Raw genomic sequence first — 25736 nt, 5'->3', positions numbered from 1 at the left:
AGGCCTTCCCTTAGACTGGGATGAGGTCCCCGCACACAGCACATGGTTTCACATTAAGAAGAAACTCACTCTTATTCTGGTCAGGTCACTATCTTGTTTATTACCCTGTGGACAGCAGGCATTTTTTTTACATGAAGCTGGTTTATGACTAAACAATAGGAAAATGCATGTTCCTCTCTTCTCCTACAAACTGTGGACATCCTGGAAAGAGCACACATTACCCTGCCTGAAAGTATCCTGAGAGGATTAAGACAATCCTATTCCCTGGTATCTTCTTTGTTCAAAAAAACAAGAATGTCCATTTACTATGACTGACAACCTGGACATTCCACTTTCATAGGTCACTCTATATATATTCCTCGCTTTTAAAAAGTGGAAGATGCAAAGCCCCTCCTAGACCACTTTCCTCCTTTTTCTATGCTACTTAGTAGACAATTATACCCTATGAAAACCATTTCCTGCATATATAAATAGTCCTGTGCCAAGATACTACTCCCCCTTTCATTGATCTGTGAGAAAGAGATTAAAGGGGTACTCCGGTGAAAAACAATGTTTTTGAATTCAGCTGGTGCCAGAAAGTTAAACAGATTAGTAAATTGCTTCTATTTAAAAATATTAATCTTTCCTTTATTTATCAGCTGCTATATGCTCCAGAGGAAGTTCTTTTCTTTTTGAATGTATTTTCTGCCTGACCACAGTACTCTCTGCTGACACCTCTGTCCATGTCAGGAACTGTCCAGAGCAGGAGCAAATCCCCATTGCAAACCTCTCCTTCACCGGACAGTTCCCAACACGGACAGAGGTGTCAGCAGAGAGCACTGTGGTCAGACAGAAAATAAATTCAAAAAGAAAAGAACTTCCTCTGCAGCATACAGCAGCTAAGTACAAGAAGGATTTTTAAACAGACGTAATTTACAAATCAGTTTAACTTTCTGGCACCATTGTATTTAAAAAAAAAATGTTTTCTGCAGGAGTACCCCTTTAAGGTAGTATTTTTACCCATTCATATTTAATGGGAAATTACTCAGGTTCGAGCATTTTAAATAGTTTTTTACCCTGTTTGTAAAAAGAAAGTAGCTAATGGACATCAGGCAGTGGTGGACTGGTGGGAGTTGCAGTAGCCAGAAGACAGCAGGCTACAGTGGACTGGTTAGAGGCGTAGGAGCCAGAGAACAGCAGAAAGTGGTGGACTGGTGGAAGATGTGGTAGCCAGTGGACAGGACAGCAGGCAGTGGTGGACTGGCTGGAGTTATATCATTCAGCAGATAGCAGGAAGTGGTGGACTGGTGGGAGTTGTAGGAGCCATCAGACAGGACAGCAGGCAATGATGGACTGGTAGGAGTTGTAGTAGCCAGCAGACAGCAGGCAGTGATTGACAAATAGTAGTTGTAGTAGCCAGCGGACAGAACAGCAGGCAGTAGTGGTCAACAAATAGTAGTTGTAGTAGCCAGCAGACAGGGCAGCAGGCAGTAGTGGACTGGTGGGAGTTGAAGTAGCCAGCAGACAGGAGAGCAGGCAATGGTTGACTGGTGGAAGTTGTAGCCAATGGACAACAGGGATGGTGGTAGTACTATCTAATCAGTGGCAATTTGGCACATAAGTTTTAAATTCCTCACTTTAAATTGATCAATACCTGATTTATTTTGCCAAATATACATTTTTCTACATTGCTGGCAGACAGTCTTGTTTGCTTAAGGGTGATGACACCACCCACCATGGTGAACACGCTCTTTAATGTGCCACTGGTGGGGGAACAAGACAGAACACCCATGGCAAACTTATTAAAAATGTGTCCAGTAGTCTTATTTGGTGACCAAGAAGTCCATAAGATCTGGGCTCATGGTGTCTGTCAGAGAAAGCACAGTTTAGGTATGCATCAACCTGCTTTTTAAGGTCGTGGTGTAAATCCCTTGATAAATCATGTCAGGTTGGAAAACTAGATGTAGTCAAACATGACGATGCTGCAGATCCTGCCTCTTGCAGGGGTAGTGCTGGCAGAGTGAGTGGAGTGTTGCAGTTCCAGAGTTCTGGTTTTTGTACTGAGGGTCAAAGAGTGTGGCTATCCTGGACTCTTTCCTCGAAGCGCACAAGATGCCTGTCAGTGTGCAAGCAAGAAAGCATACAGCTCGCCATCCCTTCCAGCTTTTCCGAGGGTGTTAACTAACTCAGAATACACAGACATGGTTGACTGTCCAGTTCACACACATAAGGGGGGTTAGGTACAGGAGGACCAGGCAGAATCAAAATTAAGACAAAGGGAACAAATCTGAAAACAGGAACACATGTACACACCTTTGCTGTACACATGTCAGACTCCTTTGCTGTAGGAAACTACAATTGCTGGTCAGCAAGTAATGTGCATGCAAGGGGAGGGCTTGATATCACAGCTGTATTTATTCTTCTATGTTTTTAATTTGGTAGTAGACCTTGAATAAGGCTCCTTTTGCCAAAATGCGTCGGTCTGGTTTTAACATTTGTATCTACTGATGCTTTTAACCCCTTCATGACCCAGCCCATTTTCACCTTCATGACCTGGGCATTTTTTGAAAATCTGACCACTGTCACTTTAAACATTAATAACTTTGGAATGCTTTTACTTATCATTCTGATTCCGAGATTGTTTTTTCGTGACATATTCTACTTTATTTTATCGGTAAAATTTCACTGATATTTGTATCCTTTCTTGGTAAAAAATCTAAAAATTTCATGAAAATTTTGAAAATTTAGCATTTTTCTAACTTTGAAAGTCTCTGCTTGAAAGGAAAATGGATATTCCAAATAAATTACATATTGATTCACATATACAATATGTCTACTTTGTGTTTGCATTAAAAAATTGACAAGTTTTTACTTTTGGAAGACATCAGAGGGCTTCAAAGTTCCGCAGCAATTTTCCAATTTTTCTCAAGATTTTCAAAATCTTAATTTTTCAGGGCCCAGTTCAGGTTGGAAGTGGATTTTAAGGATCTTCATATTAGAAATACCCCATAAATGACCCCATTATAAAAACTGCACCCCCCAAAGTATTCAAAATGACATTCAGTAAGTGTTTTAACCCTTTAGGTGTTTCACAGGAATAGCAGCAAAGTGAAGGAGAAAATTCTAAATCTTCATTTTTTACACTCGCATTTTCTTGTAGACCCAATTTTTTAATTTTTACAAGGGGTAAAAGGAGAGAAATCACCCTAAAATTTGTAACCCAATTTCTCTCGAGTAAGGAAATACCTCATATGCGTATGTAAAATGTTCGGTGGGCGCAGTAGAGGGCTCAGAAGGGAAGGAGCGACAATGGGATTTTGGAGAGTGAGTTTTTCTGAAAGGGTTTTTGGGGGGCATGTCCCATTTAGGAAGCCCCTATGGTGCCAGAACAGTGGACCCCCCCACATGTGACCCCATTTTGGAAACTATACCCCTCATGGAATGTAATAAGGGGTGCAGTGAGCATTTACACCCCACTGGCGTTTGACAGATATTTGAAACGGTGGACTGTGCAAATCAAAAATTTTATTTTTCATTTTCACAGACCACTGTTCCAAAAATCTGTCATACACCAGTGGGGTGTAAATGCTCACTGCACCCCTTATTACATTCCGTGAGGGGTGTAGTTTCCAAAATGGGGTCACATATGGATATTTATTGTTTTGCGTTTGTCAGAACTGCTGTAACAATCAGCCACCCCTGTGCAAATCGCCTCAAATGTACATGGTGCACTCTCCCTTCTGGGCCTTGTTGTGCGCCCCCAGAGCACTTTGCGCCCACATATGGGGTATCTCCATACTCAGGAGAAATTGCGTTACAAATTTAGAGGGTCTTTTTTCCCTTTTACCTCTTGTGAAAATGAAAAGTATAGGGCAACACCAGCATGTCAGTGTAAAAAATTTATTTTTTTACACTAACATGCTGGTGTAGACCCCAACTTCACCTTTTCATAAGGGGTTAAAGAAGAAAAAGCCCCCCAAAATTTGTAAGGCAATTTCTCCCGAGTACGGCGATACCCCATATGTGTCCCAAAACTGTTGCCCTGAAATACGACAGGGCTCCAAAGTGAGAGCGCCATGCGCATTTGAGGCCTGAATTAGGGATTTGCATAGGGGTGGACATAGGGGTATTCTACGCCAGTGATTCTCAAACAGGGTGCCTCCAGCTGTTACAAAACTCCCAGCATGCCTGGACAGTCAATGGCTGTCCGGCAATATTGGGAGTTATTATTTTGCAACAGCTGGAGGCTCCGTTTTGGAAACAGTAGCGTACCAGACGTTTTTCATTTTTTGGGGGGAGGGGGGCTGTGTAGGGGTATGTGTATATGTAGTGTTTTTTACTTTTTATTTTAGGTTAGTGTCAGTGTAGTGTAGTGTTTTTAGGGTACAGTCACATGGGCAGAGGTTCACAGCAAGTTTGCCGCTGGAAGTTTGAGCTGCAGCGCAAAATTTGCGCCATCTCAAACTTGCAGCACTCACTGTAAACCTCCGCCCATGTGAGTGTACCCTGTACATTCACATTGGGGGGAGGGGGCAAACATCCAGCTGTTGCAAACTCCGAGCATGCCCTTTGGCTGTCCGTGCATGCTGGGAGTTGTAGTTTTGCAACAGCTGGAGGAACACTGGTTTGGAAACACTAAGTTAAGTAATAAACTTTCAAGTGTTTTGCAACCAAACTTAGTGTTTCCAAACCAGTGTGCCTCCAGCTGTTGCAAAACTACAACTCCCAGCATGCATGGTCTGTCAGTGCATGCTGGGAGTTATAGTTTTGCAACAATTGCAACAGCTGGAGGCACTGAGGTAGGAAACGGACAATGTTTCCCAACTAGTGTGCCTCCAGATGTTGCAAAACTACAACTCCCAGCATGCCCAGACTGCCAAGGCATGCTGGAAGTTGTAGTTCGGCAATATCTGAAGGATCAGATGTTGCTGAACTACAACTTCCAGCATGCCTGGGCAGTCTGGGCATGCTGGGAGTTGTAGTTTTGCAACATCTGGAGGTCCACAGTTTGGAGACCACTGTATAATGGTCTCCAATCTGTGCTCTTCCAGATGTTAGAGAACTACAACTCCCAGCATGCCTGGACAGACTGAGCATGCTGAGATTTGTAGTTTTGCAACATCTGGAAGAGCACAGATTGGAGACCATTATACAGTGGTCTCCAAACTGTGGACCTCCAGATGTTGCAAAACTACAACTCCCAGCATGCCCAGAAAGCCAAAGGCTGTCTGGGCATGCTGGGAGTTGCAGTTTTGAAACTCTCAGAGGCAGCAGTGAGATCGCTTTACGGCGATCTCACTGCTGCCAATGAAGATGCCGCACTGCTGCCGGAAACTCACCTCCGGGACGCAGCGCAGCCAGGACCGCATGGAGGACGCCGGGACCGCACGGAGGACGCCGGGACCGCTCGGGACACCGCTCCGACGGGTAAGTGACGCCGGGGGACGGGACAGGGACACTTAGCAGAGCGGTGTGTGTCCCGATCCCCGTGATCGGGACTTACACACCGCGCTGCTAAGTATTTTTATAGCGAAACGCTGCTATTAGCTAGTCAGATTTGACCAGCTGATAGCAGCGATCGCTGGGGGGGGTGGGGGATGAAACCCCCCGTGGTCGCATGGTAAGATGGCTGGCTATCAGTGATAGCCACCATCTTTCCGGGCGCTGCGGGATGCCGCGAGTAGCGGCAGTAATGTCCATGACGTACCTGTATGTCATGGGTCGGGAACACCTTGCCACCCATGACGTACAGGTATGTCATAGGTCGGGAAGGGGTTAAAGAAAATGAAATAAAGGTTCCTGTGTTTAAAATATTGTTGTCTGGAGTGTTGATGGAGGTGGAGCAGGGTTATATAAGTGGTGCCTGGCAGGGATTGGAGGAGAGCAGGAATCAGGGACATGCACAAACCATTTAAGAGACAGTTGGTGCATGTGCATGGCTCCTATGGGGTGCGCTAGAAACTGATGCTGCCTGCAACAGTACAGAGGAGGAACCTGTAATGAGGAGAGAGAGCCAAGAGTACTGAACATTTGAGGTTAACAGCAGTACATACTGCATGTTGGTGGTTGCCAACGTTACATAGACATAACTTTATAAAAACATGGAACCCGTGATACAAATATAGAGGTTATTTTTTATCATCCCTTTCTATCCTACTTTTGCATACGCTATGAATAATGTTTTTGGATCTTGTGATTCTTCCCCTCTTCTCCCATTAAAACTTTTCAATGCATCATATCAGAAGTGCTTGCTAGGTTTTGTGACACTGACACGTGGCACATAATTCAAAGCAGAATTCAAGCTGAATTTAAAGCATCTTCCATTTCAAATTCTTAGATTCTGCTTGGTATTAGACTCTTATTGATTTCTAAGGGATCTCCGCAACATGTTCACACATAGTAATTTCAGCCCATAAATTTATGATGCTGATCTGAATTCCGCCAGAAGAATTGACATGTCAATCTTTGAGAGAGAATCCCCAAGTAAAGTCCCATTGAAGTAAATGGGCCATTGTATTTCCTTGTTTCTGACGGAAAAAACTCAGCCAGATGGTCCGTTACACAATAGACACCAATGAGTCCCATTGACTTTATTGGGGTCTGTCTAGATTCCTTCTGGTCTCTATTTATCAGCAGGGTATTTCAAATGAGAATAAATGACTACTTGTAGCATTTTTCTCTCTGCTCCTGAGCCACTATTTCAACGGATACTGAGAATGGAGCTTTCTGAATGGAGCTCCAATGCAGATTTGAACCTTGCCTTAGCTGAGATGGTTTGACTGTGGATTTCAGCCTTAGGAGGAACTGTAGGTTGTGTGAAGCTAAAGATTCAGCCTTGAGTGGGAGAGTAAATGACCAAAAAAGAAAGGGTTTTGTAATAAATAAAACAATGAATGTGAACTTTCATGTCAGTTATGATTCATAAGGTAGATTTTGTATTTGTAAGGAAACCTGTGATCTTAAATTTCCACTTAACCCCTTAAGGACCCAGCCATTTTACACCTTAGGACCCGGCCATTTTTTGCACATCTGACCACTGTCACTTTAAACATTAATAACTCTGGGATGCTTTTAGTTATCATTCTGATTCCGAGATCGTTTTTTCGTGAAATATTCTACTTTAACTTAGTGGTAACATTTTTTGGTAACTTGCATCCTTTCTTGGTGAAAAATCCCCAAATTTGATGAAAAATTTGAAAATTTAGCATTTTTCTAACTTTGAAGCTCTCTGCTCGTAAGGAAAATGGATATTCCAAATATTATTTTTTTATTCACATATACAATATGTCTACTTTATATTTGCAATATAAAATTGACGAGTTTTTACTTTTGGAAGACACCAGAGGGCTTCAAAGTTCAGCAGCAATTTTCCAATTTTTCACAAAATTTCCAAAATCACAATTTTTCAGGGACCAGTTCAGGTTTGAAGTGGATTTGAAGGGTCTTCATCTTAGAAATACCCCACAAATGACCCCATTATAAAAACTGCACCCCCAAAGTATTCAAAATGACATTCAGTCAGCATTTTAACCCTTTAGGTGTTTCACAGGAATAGCAGCAAAATGAAGGAGAAAATTCACAATCTTCATTTTTTACACTCGCGTGTTCTTGTAGACTCAATTTTTTTATTTTTACGAGGGGTAAAAGGAGAAAATGTATACTTATATTTGTAGCCCAATTGCTCTCGAGTAAGCACATACCTCATATGTCTATGTAAAGTGTTCGGCGGGCACAGTAGAGGGCTCAGAAGGGAAGGAGCGACAAGGGGATTTTGGAGCGTACGTTTTTCTGAAATGGTTTTTGGGGGGCATGTTGCATTTAGGAAGCCCCTATGGTGCCAGAACAGGAAAAAAAAAACCACATGGCATACCATTTTGGAAACTATACCCCTTGAGGAACGTAACAAGGAATAAAGTGAGCCTTAATACCCCACAGGGGTTTCACGACTTTTGCATATGTAAAAAAATAAAAAAAAAATTCAATAAAATGTGTGTTTCCCCCAAATTTCACATTTTTGCAAGGATTAATAGCAGAAAATACCCCCCAAAATTTGTAACCCCATCTCTTCTGAGTATGGAGGTACCCCATAAGTTGACCTGAAGTGCACTACGGGCGAACTACAATGCTCAGAAGAGAAGGAGTCATATTTGGCTTTTTGAGAGCAAATTTTGCTCGGGGGCATGTCACATTTAGGAAGCCCCTATGGTGCCAGGACAGCAAAAAATACCCACATGCCATACCATTTTGCAAACTAGACCCCTTCAGGAACGTAACAAGGAATAAAGTGAGCCTTAATACCCCACAGGGGCTTCACGACTTTTGCATACGTAAAAAAAAAAAATGTTCAATAAATTGTGTGTTTCCCCCCCCCCCCCCAAATTTCACATTTTTGCAAGGGTTAATAGCAGAAAATACCCCCTAAAATTTGTAACCCCATCTCTTCTGAGTATGGAGGTACCCCATAAGTTGACCTGAAGCGCACTACGGGCGAACTACAATGCTCAGAAGAGAAGGAGTCATATTTGGCTTTTTGAGAGCAAATTTTGCTCGGGGGGCATGTCGCATTTAGGAAGCCTATATGGTGCCAGAACAACAAAATAACCCCACATGGCATACCATTTTGGAAACTAGAACCCTTGTGGAACGTAACAAGGGGTACAGTGAGCATTTACCCCCCACTGGTGTCTGTCAGATCTTTGGAACAGTGGGCTGTACACAATTTTTAATTTGTGCAGCCCACTGTTCCAAAGATCTGTCAGACACCAGTGGGGTGTAAATTCTCACTGCACCCCTCATTACATTCCGTGAGGGGTGTAGTTTCCCAAATGGGGTCACATGTGTTTTTTTTTTTTTGCGTTTGTCAAAACCGCTGTAACAATCAGCCACCCCTGTGCAAATCACCTCAAATGTACATGGTGCACTCTCCCTTCTGGGCCTTGTTGTGCGCCCCCAGAGAACTTTGTGCCCACATATGGAGTATCTCCGTAGTCGGGAGGAATTGCATTACAAATTTTGGGGGCTTTTTTCCCTTTTACCTCTTGTCAAAATGAAAAGTATAGGGCAACACCAGCATGTTAGTATAAAAAATTTATTTTTTTTACACTAACATGCTGGTGTAGACCCCAACTTCACCTTTTCATAAGGGGTGAAAGGAGAAAAAGCCCCCCAAAATTTGTAAGGCAATTTCTCCCCAGTACGGCGATACCCCATATGTGGCCCTAAACTGTTGCCTTGAAATACGACAGGGCTCCAAAGTGAGAGCGCCATGCGCATTTGAGGGCTGAATTAGGGATTTGCATAGGGGTGGACATAGGTGTATTCTACGCCAGTGATTCCCAAACAGGGTGCCTCCAGCTGTTGCAAAACTCCCAGCATGCTTGGACAGTCGACGGCTGTCCGGCAATACTGGGAGTTGTTGTTTTGCAACAGCTGCAGGCTCCATTTTGAAAACAGTGGCGTACCAGACGTTTTTCATTTTTATTGGGGAGGGGGGCTGTGTAGGGGTATATGTATGTGTAGTGTTTTTTACTTTTTATTTTATTTTGTGTTAGTGTAGTGTAGTGTTTTTAGGGTACAGTCACACGGGCAGGGGGGGTTACAGCGATTTTCCCGCTGCGAGTTTGAGCTGCCGTGCAAAATTTGCTGCATCGCAAACTTGCAGCCTGATACTCACTGTAAGCCCCTGCCCATGTGAATAAACCCTGTACATTCACAGGGGGGGGGGGACCTCCAGCTGTTGCAAAACTACAACTCCCAGCATGCACAGTCTATCAGTGCATGCTGGTAGTTATAGTTTTGCAACAGCTGGAGGCACACGGGTTGGGAAACACTGAGTTAGGAAACAGGCAATGTTTCCCAACCAATGTGCCTCCTGTTGTTGCAAAACCACAACTCCCAAACATTCTCAGGCATGCTGGAAGTAGTAGTTCGGCAACATCTTTAGAGCCAGATGTTGCCGAACTACAACTCCCAGCATGGTTGGAGTTGTAGTTTGCAACATCTGGAGGCCTACAGTTTGCAGACCACTAATACAGTGGTTCCCAATCTGTGCCCTTCCAGATGTTGCAAAACTACAACTCCCAGTATGCCAAAACTGTCCAGGCATGCTGGGAGTTGTAGTTCTGCAACATCTGAAGGGCCAGATGTTACAGAACTACAACTCCCAGCATGCCTGGACAGTAAGGGCATGCTGAGGATGTGTAGTTTTGCAACATCTGGAAGGGCACAGTGGTCCCAAAACTGCGGACCTCCAGATGTTGCAAAACTGCAACTCCCAGCATGCCCAGATGCCAAGGGCTGTCTGGGCATGCTGGGAGTTGTAGTGTACAGGGTCCCATTACAGCAATGCATGTTGCTTTACGGCGACGTGCATTGCTGTAAAGGGCCCGACCGCAGCTGAAGATCCACTCACCTGTCGCCGCCGCCGCCATCTTCCTTCCCGGGTTCTGGGTCTTCAGGGACAAGGTAAGTACCGGGGCCGGGCCCCAGCACTCCCCCGTCCCCCGCCGCGTCCTCCGTTCTTCCTCCCGTCCTCTCCGGACTTCCAGGGGCCGGGCAGGGCGGGAGGAAGTAACCCCCCCACTGCGATTGGTCGGTTATCTAACCGACGGATCACAGGGGATCGGAGGAGGTGGCAGGCTTGCCACCTCGCTCCTATACTTTAGCATGGTCCTGGCTGTCTGTGACAGCCGGGATCATGCAAAATTACCGGGCGGTCGGGTCCTAGAGACCCGATCAGCCTGGTATCGCCGCAGATCGCAAGGGCAATTTCCCTTGCGATTTTTGGCGATCGCCGACATGGGGAGCCTACATGGCCCCCCTTGGCGTTTGCCCTGGATCCCTGCTGAAGGATTTCAGCAGGGATCCGCTTCCGATCTCCGCCGGGTGAGCTGCGGAGACCAGGAAAAGACATGACGTATGCATACGTCATGGGTCCTTAAGAGGTTAAAGAATAACATTTCTTAAAGGCATTGACAAAGCCCTCATAATAATTAACCCCTTAAGGACCAAGGACGTACCGGTACGTCCTTGGTCCTGCTCTTCTGATATAACGCGGGGTTACACAGTAACCCCGCGTTATATCATGGTGGGCCCGGCGTCAGAGTGAAGCCGGGACCCGCCTCTAATAGCGCGCAGCGCCGATCGCGGCGCCGCGCGCTATTAACCCCTTAGCCGCGCGCTCAGAGCTGAGCCGCGCGGCTAAAAGTGAAAGTGAAAGTTCCCGACTAGCTCAGTCGAGCTGTTCGGGATAGCCGCGGCTAATCGCGGCATCCCGAACAGCTGACAGGACAGCGGGAGGGCCCCTTCCTGCCTCCTCGCTGTCCGATCGCCGAATGACTGCTCAGTGCCTGAGATCCAGGCATGAGCAGTCATGCGGCAGAATCGTTGATCACTGGTTTCTTATGAGAAACCAGTGATCAACATAGAAGATCAGTGTGTGCAGTGTTATAGGTCCCTATGGGACCTATAACACTGCAAAAAAAAAGTGGAAAAAAAAAGTGAATAAAGATCATTTAACTCCTCCCCTATTAAAAGTTTGAATCACCCCCCTTTTCCAATAAAAAAAAAACACAGTGTAAATAAAAATAAAAATAAACATATGTGGTATCACCGCGTGCGGAAATGTCCGAATTATAAAAATATATAATTAATTAAACCGCTCGGTCAATGGCGTGCGCGCAAAAAAATTCCAAAGTCCAAAATAGTGCATTTTTGGTCACTTTTTATATCATTTAAAAATGAATAAAAAGTGATCAATAAGTCCTATCAATGTAAAAATGGTACTGTTAAAAACTTCAGATCACGGCGCAAAAAATGAGCCCTCAAATTGCCCCATACACGGAAAAATAAAAAAGTTATAGGGGTCAGAAGATGACAATTTTAAACATATTAATTTTCCTGCATGTAGTTATGATTTTTTCCAGAAGTCCGACAAAATCAAACCTATATAAGTAGGGTATCATTTTAATCGTATGGACCTACAGAATACATATCAGGTGTCATTTTTACCGAAAAATGTACTACGTAGAAACGGAAGCCCCCAAAAGTTACAAAACAGCTTTTTTTTCAATTTTGTCGCACAATGATTTTTTTTCCCGCTTCACCATAGATTTTTGGGCAAAATGACTGACGTCATTACAAAGTAGAATTGGTGGCGCAAAAAATAAGCCATCATATGGATTTTTAGGTGTAAATTTGAAAGATTTATGATTTTTTAAATGCAAGGAGCAAAAAACGAAAATGCAAAAACGGAAAAACCTCCGGTCCTTAAGGGGTTAAGATAAAGCCAATGAGTGATCAGTAACAATTTTCTCACATCTGGTTTTTAGGTGTTGTTGGGGTTGACAATTATAGGAATTATCTAGAGGAAAATAGGGATAACACTGTCTTTTCTGATTCATTTTCCATAACCACTTATTGTATGATGGGTAATTAATCTGACTCCTAATCTTACTTCACCATTATATGACACAATTATCAATGCACAAACTCAAAAACACCCCAAATGGGGAATGAGGGGTCCTAAGACACAATACCTACAAACTCCGGGGCCGAAGCCCAGGAGTCACTAACTCCCCTCTTTTTATAATCCCCCTAAAATGTAACTTTTATTAGTATTTTATAAAACAATCCCACAAAATGTGTTAAAAATAAGTGTCAGAGTGTTGCTATAAACAATCCAAAATGACCAGTAGGGAAACCCCTGTCTGATGAGCAATATATTAGCGGCGCTGCAGCATGCCGCAATGGCAACACAATGACGTGCAACTTAAAATATAGGTACAGCCTATAGGCTGTGCAGGGTTTGTAGGTATTGTGACAATTATTAATGTGCACATACTTAATATACTGGATATAAAGATATTGAAGGAGATTTAGCAAAGCCTGTATAGAGGAAGAGTGGGGCAGTTGATTGATTTTATTTTTCACATTTAAAAATGAAAGAAGCATTCTGATTGGTTGCTGTGGGCAACCTCACCACTCTTGCTCTGCACAAGTTTTAATAAATCTCCCCTATTACGCTACATGCTTGTCTTGTTAAAATACTTCTGGACAAAATAGGACCTCTTATATAATCATTTTTTTTTTTTGCATTATTTTTTGGCTTGTAATATGACATGAATTTCTAATGTTCTCCATTGCAATTTTAAAAACTTTTTTTACGCATTTTTTTCCTTTCAAAGAGTTTTATTGAAGTTTTCTATAAACATCAGAATACACAACATGGACAGTAATATGGTAAGCAAAATATAGTCAAAATGCAAGAACAGAAAAAGAGGTAGCAATTGCTAGGAAGTCAGAGTTCTTGAACAACCTTCCTAAAAACAACAAAAAGACCACTCCTGGTTCAGACATTGTACCATAGAAGATAGCATAGGATAAGAATATCTTTAGGTGTAATGCAGTTAAAATATGCCTGAAAGGTCCAATAAAGCTGATAAGCGAAGTAAAATGTCTTAAACATAGAAACTCCGGGACCCCAGGAGGAAAAAAAAAATACAGGCAGACGAGGAAAATTGAACAAGACCAACAAACAAGGGACGGGGAGAAAACAAAAAAAAAAGGGGGAGGAGAGAGTACTTCAGTTATAAGAAATTTATATCAGGTTAAGAGAAAGACTAAGGGAAAGAGTGCTTAAATACTCCATCCATGGCAGCCAGGTGATGTCAAAAGCATTTTGGGAGTCCAGGAGGATTCTCGTCAATTTATCATTGGTCATAATCCAGTTTATTTTTGATCTTACCAGATAGAAAGGAATAGACTGAGCCTTCCAACTCGTAGCTCTGGCAATTTTGGCATCTAGAAAGATGAGGTAGATATGTTTCAGCTTCCCCATTGGGTTCTCAGGTAATGGGGCATTTAGTTGAGCCTTTTTCAAGTTCTTCCGGAGATTAACTTCTGTAACAGAAAAAAAATCAAGTGATATGTAAAAATCCAAAAACGCCTTACTTTGTGGGCATTCCCACCAGATTAAACATAGTGCCCTTCAGCTGGCATTTACGGAAACCCAGAGGAGAGGCTGAGGGAAACATCTTGGCAATCCTCATGGGAACAGAGTACCATCTCTGTAACACCTTCCACCTTCCTGTAAGGTTACATTTACCTCTAAAGGAGCCAGCCCATTTTCACCTTAAGGACCCAAGCATTTTTTGCACATCTGAACACTGTCACTTTAAGCCTTAATAGGATGCTTTTACTTGTGAATTTGATTCCGAGATTGTTTTGTAGTGACATATTCTACTTTAACATAGTTGTAAATTTTTGTCGATACGTGCATCATTTCTTGGTGAAAAATTCAAAAATTTCATGAAAAATTTGGAAATGTTACATTCCAAATAAATTCTATATTCACATATACAAAATGTCTACTTTATGTTGGCATCTAGTTGACATGTTTTTACTTCTGGAAGTCATCAGAGGGCTTCAAAGTTCAGCAGCAATTTTCAAATTTTTCACGAAATTTTCAAAATCTGAAGTTTTCAGGGATCAGTGGAGTTTTGAAGTGGATTTGAAGGGCCTTAATTTTAGAAATACCCCATTAATGACCCCATTATAGAAACTGCACCCCTCAAAGTATTCAAAATGACATTCAGAAAGTTTGTTGATCCTTTAGTTGTTTCATAGGAATAGCAGCAAAGTGAAGGAGAAAATTCAAAATCTTAATTTTTTACACTCACATGTTCTTGTAGACCCAGTTTTTGAATTTTTACAAGGGGTAAGGAGAAAAATCCCCCGAAAATTTGTAATCCAATTTCTCTCGAGTAAGGAAATACCTAATATATGGATGTAAAGTGCTCTTTGGGTGCACTAGAGGGCTCAGAAGGGAAGGAGCGACAATAGGATTTTGGAGAGTACATTTTTCTGAAATGGTTTTTGGGGGACATGTTGCATTTAGGGAGCCCCTATGGTGCCATGACAGCAAAATAAATAAATAAATAAATAAAAAACACATGGCATACTATTTTGGAAACTACACCCCTCAAGGCACTTCACAAGGGGTACAGTGATATTTAACACCCCACAGGTGTTTGACAAATTTTCATTAAAGTTGGATATGTAAATGAAAAAACAAAATTCACTAAACTGCAGTTCCCCCCCCCCCCAAATTTACCATTTTTACAAAGGGTAATTGGAGAAAATGCCTCCCAAAAGTTGTAACCCTATTTCTTCGGAGTATGGAAGTACCCCATGTTTGGACGTAAAATGCTCTGTGGGCAAATTACAATGCTCAGAAGAGAAGGAGTCACATTTAGCTTTTTGAAAGCAAATTTTGGTGAAATGGTTTTTGGGGGCATGTCGCATTTAGGAAGCCAGAACAGAAAAGAAAAAAAAAAAAAACACATGGCACACTATTTTGGAAAATACACCCCTCAAGGAACATAACAAGGGGTATGGTGAGCCTTAACAGCCACCAGGTGTTTGATGACTTTTTGTTAAAGCCGGATGTGTAAATGAAAAAAAAAATGCACTAGAATGCAGTTTTTCCCCAAATGTTACATTTTTACAAGGGGTAACAGGAAAAAATGCCCCCCAAAATTTGTAACCCCATTTCTTCTGAGTATGGAAATGCCCCATGTGTGGACGTCAAGTGCTCTGCTGGCGCACTACAATGCTCAGAAGAGGAGGAGCGCCATTGAGCTTTTGGAGAGAGAATTTGGTTGGTATAGAAGTCGGGGGCCATGTGCATTTACAAAGCCCCCCGTGGTGCCAGAACAGTGGACCCCCCACATGTGACCCCATTTTGGAAACTACACACCTCACAGAATTTAATAGTGGGTGCAGTGAGCATTTACACCCCACTGGTGTTTGACAGATCTTTGGAACAGTGGGCTGTGCAAATGAAAAATAAAATTTTTCATTTTCATGGGCCACTGTTCCAAAAATCTGTCAGACACCTCTGGGGCGTAAATACTTACGATACCCCTTATTACATTACGTGAGGGATGTAGTTTCCAAAATGTGGTCACATGTGTCCCCACACATGTGACCACATTTTGGAAACTACATTGTTCTGGCACTATGGGGGCTGTGTAAACACACATGGCCTTCAATTCCGGACACATTTTATCTCCAAAAGCCCAATGGCGCTCCTTCTCTTCTGAGCATTGTAGTTCGCCAGCAGAGCACTTTACATCCACATATGGGGTGTGTTCTAACTCAGAAGAAATGGGATTACAAACTGTGGTGGGCTCTTTTTCACATTTTCCTTTGTGAAAATGTAAAAATTTAGGGTAACACCAGCATTTTAGTAAAAAATTATTTTTTCATTTTCCCATCCAACTTCAATGAAAATTCATCAAACACCTGTGGGGTGTTAAGGCTCACTATACCCTTGTTACGTTCCATGAGGGGTGTTTTTTCCAAAATGGGGTCACACGTGGGTATTTATGTTTATGTCAGAACTGCTGTAAAATCAGCCACCCCTGTGCAAGTCACAAATTTAGGCCTCAAATGTACATAATGCACTCTCACTCCTGAGCCATGTTGTGAGTCTGCAGAGCATTTTATGCCCACATATGGGGTACTCAGGAGAAATTGCTTTACAAATTTTGTGGGTCTTTTTTTCTATTTACCTCTTGTAAAAATAAAAAGTATGGGGCAACACCAGCATGTTAGTGTAATTTTTTTTTTCACACTAAGAGGCTGGTGTAGACCCCAACTTTTCCTTTTCATAAGGGGTAAAAGGATAAAAAGCCACCCAATTGTAACACAATTGCTCCAGAGTACGGAGATTCCCCATATGTGGCACTAAACTGTTTCCTTGAAATACGACAGGACTCCGAAGTGAGAGAGCATCGTGCACATTCAAGGACTAAATTAGGGATTGCATAGGGGTGGACATGGGGGTATTATACGCTAGTGATTCCCAAACAGGGTGCCTCTAGCTGTTGCTAAACTCCCAGCATGCCTGGACAGTCAGTGGTTGTCCGTAAATGCTGGGAGTTGTTGTTTTGTAACAGCTGAAGGCTCCGTTTTTGAATCACTGGAGTACGATACATTTTTCATTTTTATTGGGGGGGACAGTGTAATGTCCTTATGTAGTGTTTTACCCTTTATTATGTATTAGTGTAGTGTAGTGTTTTTAGGGTACATTTACACGGGCAGGGAGTACAGTGAGTTTACCGCTAGGAGTTTGAGCTGCGGCAGAAAATTTGCAGGAAACTTACTGTAGCCCCCCCCCCTCCCCCGTGTGAATATACCCTGTTGCAAAACTAAAACTCCTAGCATGCACTGACAGACCATGCATGCTGGGAGTTGTACTTTTGCAACAGCTGGAGGCATACTGGTTGGAAAACCTTCAGTTAGGTTATGTTACCTAACTCAGTATTTTCTAACCAGTGTGCCTCCAGCTGTTGCAAAACTACAACTCCCAGCATTTATTAATCGCTGAAGGGTATGCTGGGAGATGTAGTTATGCAACAGCTGGAGGTACGTAACTACAACTCCCTGCATGGCGAAACAGCCGTTTGCTGTTCGTGCATGCTGGAAGTTGTAGTTTTGCAAGATTTAAAGGGCCACAGTTTAGAAACCACCGCACAGTGATCTCCAAACTGTGGCCCTCCAGATGTTGCAAAACTACAAATCCCAGCATACCCAGACAGAAAACTGTTGTGTGGGCATGCTGGGATTTTTTAGTTTTGCATGATCTAGAGGACCACAGTTTAGATACCATTGCACAGTGATCTCCAAACGGTAGCCCTCCAAATATTGCAAAACTACAAGTCCCAGTATGCCCAAACAGCAAACAGCTGTCTGAGCATGCTGGGAGTTTTAGTTTTGCAACATCTGGAGGGCTTCAGTTTAGAGACCACTGCATAGTGGTCTCCAAACTGTAGCCCTCCAGATGTTGCTAGACAACAACTCACCGGCTTCTGTAGTCAGTAGGATCGCCGCACCAGGGAGCAGCACCTCATCGCCGCCGGTAAGTGACTGCCAGTCACAGGACAGTTCCCACGTTCTGCCCGGACTACTGTGGGTGGGCAGAGCAGGGGAACCAAACTTTAATCCCCCCTCCCCAATCGGTTGGTCACTTCTGACTGATCAATAGCAGGGATAGGAGGGATAGCACCCCTGCCACCTCACTCCTTTCCCTTCAGGGGAATTAGGGGTGTCCTGGAAATCCCCGATCCCCCTTATTTTCTGGGTAGCCGGAGCCCATGACCCGGAATCACTGCAGATTGCGGTCTGAATTGACAGGCGATTTGCGTTGATCGATGACATGGGGGGTCTCAGGACCCCCCCAGGGGTTTGCAGGGGGTGCCTGTTGAATGATTTCCGCAGGCATCTTGGTCCGGTCCCCACCTGGTGAGCGGCGGGGACCGGAATTCCCATGGGCATACAGGCACGCCCTGGGTCCTTAAGTACCAGGGAGCCAGGACGTACCTGTACGTCCTGGATCCCTAAGTGGCTAGTGGTAACTACCCCACTCCCTAAAGTTAAAGGATCAGCCCAGGTCTTTCTCCCAAGCCGACATATATGGAAATTTGTCTCATAGATAATAGAAATAAAGCCTCTGATCTCTGATAAGTTAATTCAAAGTGTCTCAAAGCGAGTGCGGCAAGTCACATCAATATTCTTTTTTTTAAAGCTAATACACAAAGAAATAAGCATATAAAGATGAAATGTACCAAAATATCTAATTTTATTAATACATAAATGCAAAAATTACATACATCTAAAATCATTTAAAATATATAATAAATATGTAAACAGAGAACCGAACCACAGAGGCAAGAAAGGGAGGTCTGGTGTAGGCTCAATGTAATTTATTAGTACGGTATAACTGTATAAGAAAAATGTAGGGAGAAAGGAACCACATAAAGATAGTCCAGATAATGCACTAAGTGCGTTTGAGAAAATACCAATCAATAAGTATGTACTAGTGGTTCCCGCAGGTATAGAATAGTCAAGTACCAAAGACAAAGAGCCAACTGATATTAAAGAGGCACTGTCATTGTTAAAAACTTTTCATATATTGCAGGACTCATTATAATATGACATTTCACAATATACACCTGTTAAATTTTTTTTTGCATTTTCTCCTGAAATTCAAGCTCGAAATAGCCGCCACTAGGGGTCGCCTGTCTTTTAGCCAGACAGACTAGTCTAGATTTTACAGCATACTGGATACCAGCCATAAAGCATACCGGTATCCAGTATAGGAGATTTCTATTGTGTATGCAAAACTACAGAAAAAGCATGTGTGGACATGCTGGGAGCTGTAGTTTTACAACAGCTGGAGGCAACACTGCTCTAACACAGTTATTTACAAACACTGCAGCTTCAGTTGTTACTAAACTACAACCCCCAGCATGCTGAAATAGTCAAAGCTTTCTCTGACTCCTGAATGACAAATAAGTTGATCAGACATTCAGGAGTCTGTGAAAGATGAATGACACACATAATGACAGCTATGCTGATTAGCATCCAGCTTTACTAGCAGAAGATAAAACAGATAGAACATGTATTCATAAAAATGCTGTACTTTTATCTAAAAAATCCTTGCACTAATTTTATAAAGATCTATTCTAATATTTATACATTTTATCCTGTTATGAATTCACCATAATGTCTTCTGATTACTGCAGGCAAGCTCCAAGTATCTTCCTCTGACACATGACACAGCATAAAACCAGAGAGGAAAGGGTTACAGAGTAGAGAGTACTGATTGGCTGACTGCACAGGCTTGCTCCTGTGAGGGAGACAGACTGACACGCCCCCTCCAGCCAGCACAATGAAAAAGTAACTCACCAGCAGATAAATGCTTATATCTCTGGATATATAGGTCCAAGACACATAACAATTATATGCACATGATCAGGATTGGGTCCTGAGTAACATATAACTTTTTATCTTTTTTTTTTTTCCCACTTTGACAGGTACGCTTTAAGTATACAAAAATAGTAAATATACTAAATATTTTTGTATACTTAATTAATTGATATTTGTATGCTTCTTTCTTGATGTATTATTCTGATGTTTGCATAGGATCTTGATGCAATTTCTAAGGGGACTTTAGTACATTATATTTTTTAAAAGCTAGCTAAAAAGTGAGAAATTTGGTGGAACTGGTACAGCACTGAGTCCGTAAGATTATAGAATGATCAAAAATGGTCAAGGGACTTAAAACATAACCTGCCCCTCCCCGAGGGGACCATGCCGGGAGGGAACTTTGGATTATGGAAGATCGGGGCTGCCTGAGTATGGACAGATTGCAGAGTGAAGCAAGCTCTAAGACTGTGCCATAGTACTAATGATTGCAATAGAGTTGGACAGAGGATAGGGAGTCTTTCCTTGGAGGGGAGCCACTGGAAAAGTGTCAGGGGATACAACATGGTTGCTAGGGCTTCTAATGGCAACCCACTGGGGGGCCAACGGGCCTCAGTGGACTTTCATTAGTTGGCTCAGTGTCTCTGCTTGGAAGCATTTTTTTTTATTATTAAACTCCAAAGAAGACAAAAAAACGGCACCACACGTAAATCCTTGCTCAGCATACAGACTTGACAGCCTAAAAACGGATACAGGTGTATTCAAATGGCAATAGAAGGTGGCACTACACTCCAAAGACGAGAGTAGTATATATGTAACACCAAAGAAAGACAGAAGCGGAGTGCTCACCGTAAAAATTGCAGACAATTCACCGGGAATCTAAGGCTTCATGGATCATGTAGATCCAGGCAGGGAGGCGGCAGATGGGGGAGCTCAGAAGTCATGGCCACGGACCGTATTACGCCCCTAGGCGCTTTGTCAGGCCGCTGTTAAAACATCATCCTGCATGCTCCACAACTTTTTACCTCTTCCCAGGTTACGTGGTGCAAGTGGAAAAAATCAAGGAAACACAGTTGCGTGTTAACCATTTCTGTGCCAATACAAAAAAGAAATAAAAAAGCAATAAAATAATAGAGTAGCGGCTTAACTTGTGAAATAGGATGATATGCTAGCAGATTATAATAATGCACCAAACTCGTTTTTATCATTCAAATCTGCCGGTCCTGTTGCATTCAGCCTTAGGATCCATCTGGATTCCTTCTACAGCAACAACTGATGTTTATCCTTCCCTCTACTTGGATATTCCACCCTTTCAATAGCTCTGAATTTCAGACCTCTTGTTTCACCTCCATGGTGAGAAATCATATGATTTATGAATCGTTGCGATCCTTTTTTCGTTTTGACCGATCTGATGTTAATCCGAATATTAATCTGTACATCCAAAAATTCAAGGGAATTACCCCCAAACACTGCAGTGAACAACATTTTCATATCATTAACCCCTTAAGGACCCAGCTATTTTACACCTTAGGACCCGGCCATTTTTTTGAATATCTGACATTGTCACTTTAAACATTAATAACTTTGGGATGCTTTTACTTATCATTCTGATTCCGAGATTGTTTTATCATGACATATTCTACTTTAACATAGTGGTAAAATTTTGTGGTAACTTGCATCCTTTCTTGGTGAAAAATCCCAACATTTTATGCAAATTAGAAAATTTTGCATTTTTCTAACTTTGAAGCTCTCTGCTTGTAAGGAAATGAATATTCCAAATATTTTTTATATTCACATATACAATATGTCTACTTTATGTTTGCATCATAAAATTGACATGTTTTTACTTTTGGAAGACACCAGAGGGCTTCAAAGTCCAGCAGCAATTTTCCAATTTTTCAAACTCACTATTTTTCAGGGACCAGTTCAGGTTTGAAGCGGATTTGAAGGGTCTTCATATTAGAAATACACCATAAATGACCCCATTATCAAAACTGCACCCCCCAATGTATTCAAAATTACATTCAGTTAGCATTTTAACCCTTTAGGTGTTTCACAGGAATAGCAGCAAAGCGAAGGAGAAAATTCACAATCTTCATTTTTTACACTCGCATGTTCTTGTAGACCCAATTTTTGGAATTTTTACAAGGGGTAAAAGGAGAAAATTTATACTTATATTTGTAGCCCAATTTCTCTCGAGTAAGCACATACCTCATATGTCTATGTTAATTGTTTGTCGGGCGCAGTAGAGGACTCAGAAGGGAAGGAGCGACAGGGGGATTTTGGAGAGTTGTTTTTCTGAAATGGTTTTTGGGGGGCATGTTGCATTTAGGAAGCCCCTATGGTGCCAGAACAGCAAAATAAAAACCACATGGCATACCATTTTGGAACCTAGACCTCTTGAGGAACGTAAAAAGGAATTAAGTGAGCTTTAATACCCCACAGGTGTTTCACGACTTTTGCATCTGTAAAAAAAAAAAAAAAATCGTTAAAAAGGTGTGTTCCCCCCCAAATTTCACATATTTGCAAGGGTTAATGGCAGAAAATTCCCCCCAAAATTTGTAACCCCAACTCTTCTGAGTATGGAGGTACCCCATAAGTTGACCTGAAGTGCACTACAGGTGAACTACAATTGCTCAGAAGAGAAGGAGTCATATTTGTAAACTAGACCCCTTGAGGAACGTAACAAGGAATAAAGTGAGCCTTAATACCCCACAGGGGTTTCACGACTTTTGCATAAGTAAAAAAATATATATTTTTTTTCACTAAAATGTGTGTTTCCCCCCAAATTTCACATTTTTGCACGGGTTAATAGCAAAAAATACCCCCCAAAATGTGTAATCTATCTCTTCTGAGTATGGAATTACCCCATAAGTGGATGTCAAATGCACTGCAGGAGCGCTACAATGCTCAGAAAAGAAGTAGTCAAATTTGCCAACTTTGCAAAATTGGGGGGGCATGTCCCATTATGGAAGCCCCTATGGTGCCAGGACAGCAAAAAAAAAAAAACACATGGCATACCATTTTGGAAACTAGACCCCTCGGGGAACGTAACAAGAAATAAAGTGAGCCTTAATAGCCCACAGGGGTTTCACGACTTTTGCATATGTAAAAAAAAACATTTCAGTAAAATATTGGTTTTCCCCCAAATTTTACATTTTTACAAGGGTTAATAGCCCTATGCTCTGAATCATCATTCTGGGAATGTGATGTGTGTGGCCGTCCCTAACCTGTTGCCCCAAATGCGCACCCGCTCAGGTGGAGAGAGAGCGCTGCGCATTTGAGGCAGCATAAAAAGTCCCCGATGATAGTGACTCAGTGACCTATGACCCATTTCTGAAAAAACACCCCCAGAGGTCTTATCTGTTTTTTTTTCCAGGTTTTTTGGGGCAATTTAGTGGTTAATAGGGGTTAACATTTTGAATATACTCTGGTACATTGGTCAAATTATTGAAAATTCAAATGAAAAGGGAACATTTAGTGCTCCATGGAAGTGTGATACTCCCTGAAGTAGTTTTTATGCAGAGGACCGGATTTTCTGGGCAAGTGTCACACTGAGCGGTGGTGTCCTTCCGTATCCCCTTCCTGTGACACAATCTGCATCTTTTCTGGAATCGTCCCGTCCTTCCAGTGTGGGGGACCTCACCTGGAAAGTAATGGCCAGGGACGATCCTGGTGCCTAAAACTCCAGACCCTTGGGAAGTCCGGCCTGATCTTTCCCGGTCAGCAAAGATCAGGAACCTTAGGACTTCTTCTTGGTACTGGAGGAATGTCCCTGTGTTGCCAGCGTACTGGGATAGTACAAAAGCGTTGTACATGGCAACCTGTACCAAGTAGACCGCAACTTTTTTGTACCATGCCCGTGTTTTCCTCATGGCGTTATATGGCTTGAGGACTTGATCTGAGAGATCAACTCCCCCCATATACCGATTGTAGTCCAGAATACAATCGGGCTTGAGGACCGGTCCCACGGTACCTCGCACAGAGACAGGGGTGCTGCCATTCCCATGAATAGGGGTGAGTATAAGGACATCCCTCTTATCCTTATACTTCACCAACAACAGGTTATCATGGGTCAGGGCACGGGACTCACCCTTAGGGATAGGCGTCTGGACCAAATTTAGAGGGAGGCCTCTCTGGTTCTTCCGCACGGTCCCACAAGTGGACGTGGATCTGGCGGAAACCCTTGGAAACCCTTATCCAGCAATGGGTGCATAAGGTCCCTAACGAGTTTCCCGCTAACACCCAGAGTGGGGGGACATTGTGGGGGTTCAATACGAGAATCTCGTCCCTCATATATTCTAAACTTGCAAGTGCACCCGGAGGTACTCTTACAGAGTTTGTAGAGTTTCACGCCATACCGCGCCTGCTTCGAGGGAATATACTGGCGGAAGATGAGTCTCCCCTTAAAGGGAACCAATCACTAGTTTTACCCTATTTAATTAGTGGCAACACATAATAGAGGTTAATATCACGTGTTCTGCCATGTCTGGATGTCAGCTGGTACATCTATAAATATGAAGTAAACAACTTTTATAAAAGGTCACATGCTGTATGTAAATGAGGCTCAGTCGAGCGTGCGGCTGCTTAAGTAGTCATGGCTACCCGAGCAGTAATCATGCCTAATCAGGCTCAACTAACACCTATCTAGGTATGATTGAGCAGCTCACTCAGGGTCTGATGTCATTTCTCAGAGGTAGGCTGTCAATGATGTCTAAATAGGAGTGATTAGAGCCTGAATGAGGGTGTGTACAGTGTGGGGAGCCGTGACTTCTTAAGCAGGCCGCATGCCTGGTGACTACTTGAGCATGCTTGGTGACTACTTAAGTCTCATTTGCATACTGCATGTGACAGTTATTAAAGTTGTTTTTGCCACATTTACAGACGTGCCAGCAGACATCCAAACATGGTAGGACACATGATATTAACCTCTATTATGTGTTGCCACCCGTTATATATGGTAAAACTTAATGACGAGTTCCCTTTAAAACTGATGAGAGACTCATCTACCGAGATGTCCCTGAGCGGTACTTAGGCCTCCAAAAATTTGGCCCCAAAGTGATCGATGACCAGCCTCACTTTGTAAAGCCAGTCATAGGTGGGTTCACCTCGGGGTGGACATGCCGCATTATCTGCATAATACAGGCATTTCCAAATGGCCTTGAACCGCTTCCGTGTCATCGCCATACTGTAAAGCGGGGTCTAATAGAGGAAGGTCCCCGCTCCAGTAATGACGAGCACTTGGTTTTTTGACCAGGCCCATATGCAGCGAGAGGCCCCAAAATGTCCTCATTTCCGCTGCACCAATGGCGTGCCATTCATTGGACCTGGCCAAAAACAAATCAGGGTGGTGGGCAATGAACTGCTGGGCATACAAGTTTGTTTGCTCCACCATGGGATTGACCTGGCTGTCACTGAAAAAAAACTTTAAAAAGTCTAGATCAGTGAAGCCAGCATGGTCAATCCGGATTCCTGAGTCGCCAACAAACTCAGGAATCCGTGGCTGATAACCCTCTGGGGGGCTCCAGACAGGGTCATCGGAAGGGGGCTCTGGTGCCCTTTTCCCGGGGACTGGACTCCTATTACGAGCGGCATTGCCACTCGTACTAGTGTCGGCCACTGGGTCACTTTCATGGGGGGTCTCCGCCACCATACAGGGGACTCATCATCACTAGATGATGAGGAGGACGAGGAAGAACACAAAAAAGTAGGATCTTCCTCGTCCTCACTGGCAGATTCGGAGTCGGAGGCTAAAAAAGCGTAAGCCTCCGCTGCCAAAAATTCCCGGCGAGCCATCGCCTTTTTTCTACGGTGGCGGGGGGAGGGGCGGTGATGGGGGGGGGGGAGTATGTAGTGTGGTGCTTGGTGTACTACTTTATATAACGGTGTGTGATTATCCCTCACACACCGTTATAATGGGGGGGGAAATGCTGCGGCCAAAAAAAAAGGGGTGGCGCACGCAGCGCCCAGAACCCCTAATCCTTGGT

At 43.0% G+C, this 25736-nt stretch overlaps 1 protein-coding gene across 5 annotated transcripts in view; it reads right to left on the bottom strand.

The window, feature by feature from the left end:
- LOC130290249 (uncharacterized) overlaps nucleotides 1-25736 on the bottom strand; it is a 101727-nt gene that overhangs the window by 3175 nt on the left and 72816 nt on the right. For 3 of the 5 annotated variants that reach the window (XR_008847540.1, XR_008847541.1, XM_056537601.1), the window contains exon 2: nucleotides 13724-13878. Coding sequence is in view for 3 of the 5 variants with exons in the window: in XM_056537601.1 (XP_056393576.1) it covers nucleotides 13724-13878 (155 nt within the window). In the remaining 2 variants the exon portion in view is untranslated. Of the gene's footprint in view, nucleotides 1-13171; nucleotides 13879-25736 lie in introns of those variants that run through there. The other 2 variants (XM_056537602.1, XM_056537599.1) reach the window with 1 other exon arrangement.

This window comes from Hyla sarda, chromosome 9 (genome assembly GCF_029499605.1).
Source record: "Hyla sarda isolate aHylSar1 chromosome 9, aHylSar1.hap1, whole genome shotgun sequence".
Taxonomy (NCBI): Eukaryota; Metazoa; Chordata; class Amphibia; order Anura; family Hylidae; genus Hyla; species Hyla sarda.
Note: the sequence above shows the minus strand (reverse complement) of the source record. Positions and strands in the feature narration are given on the sequence as shown.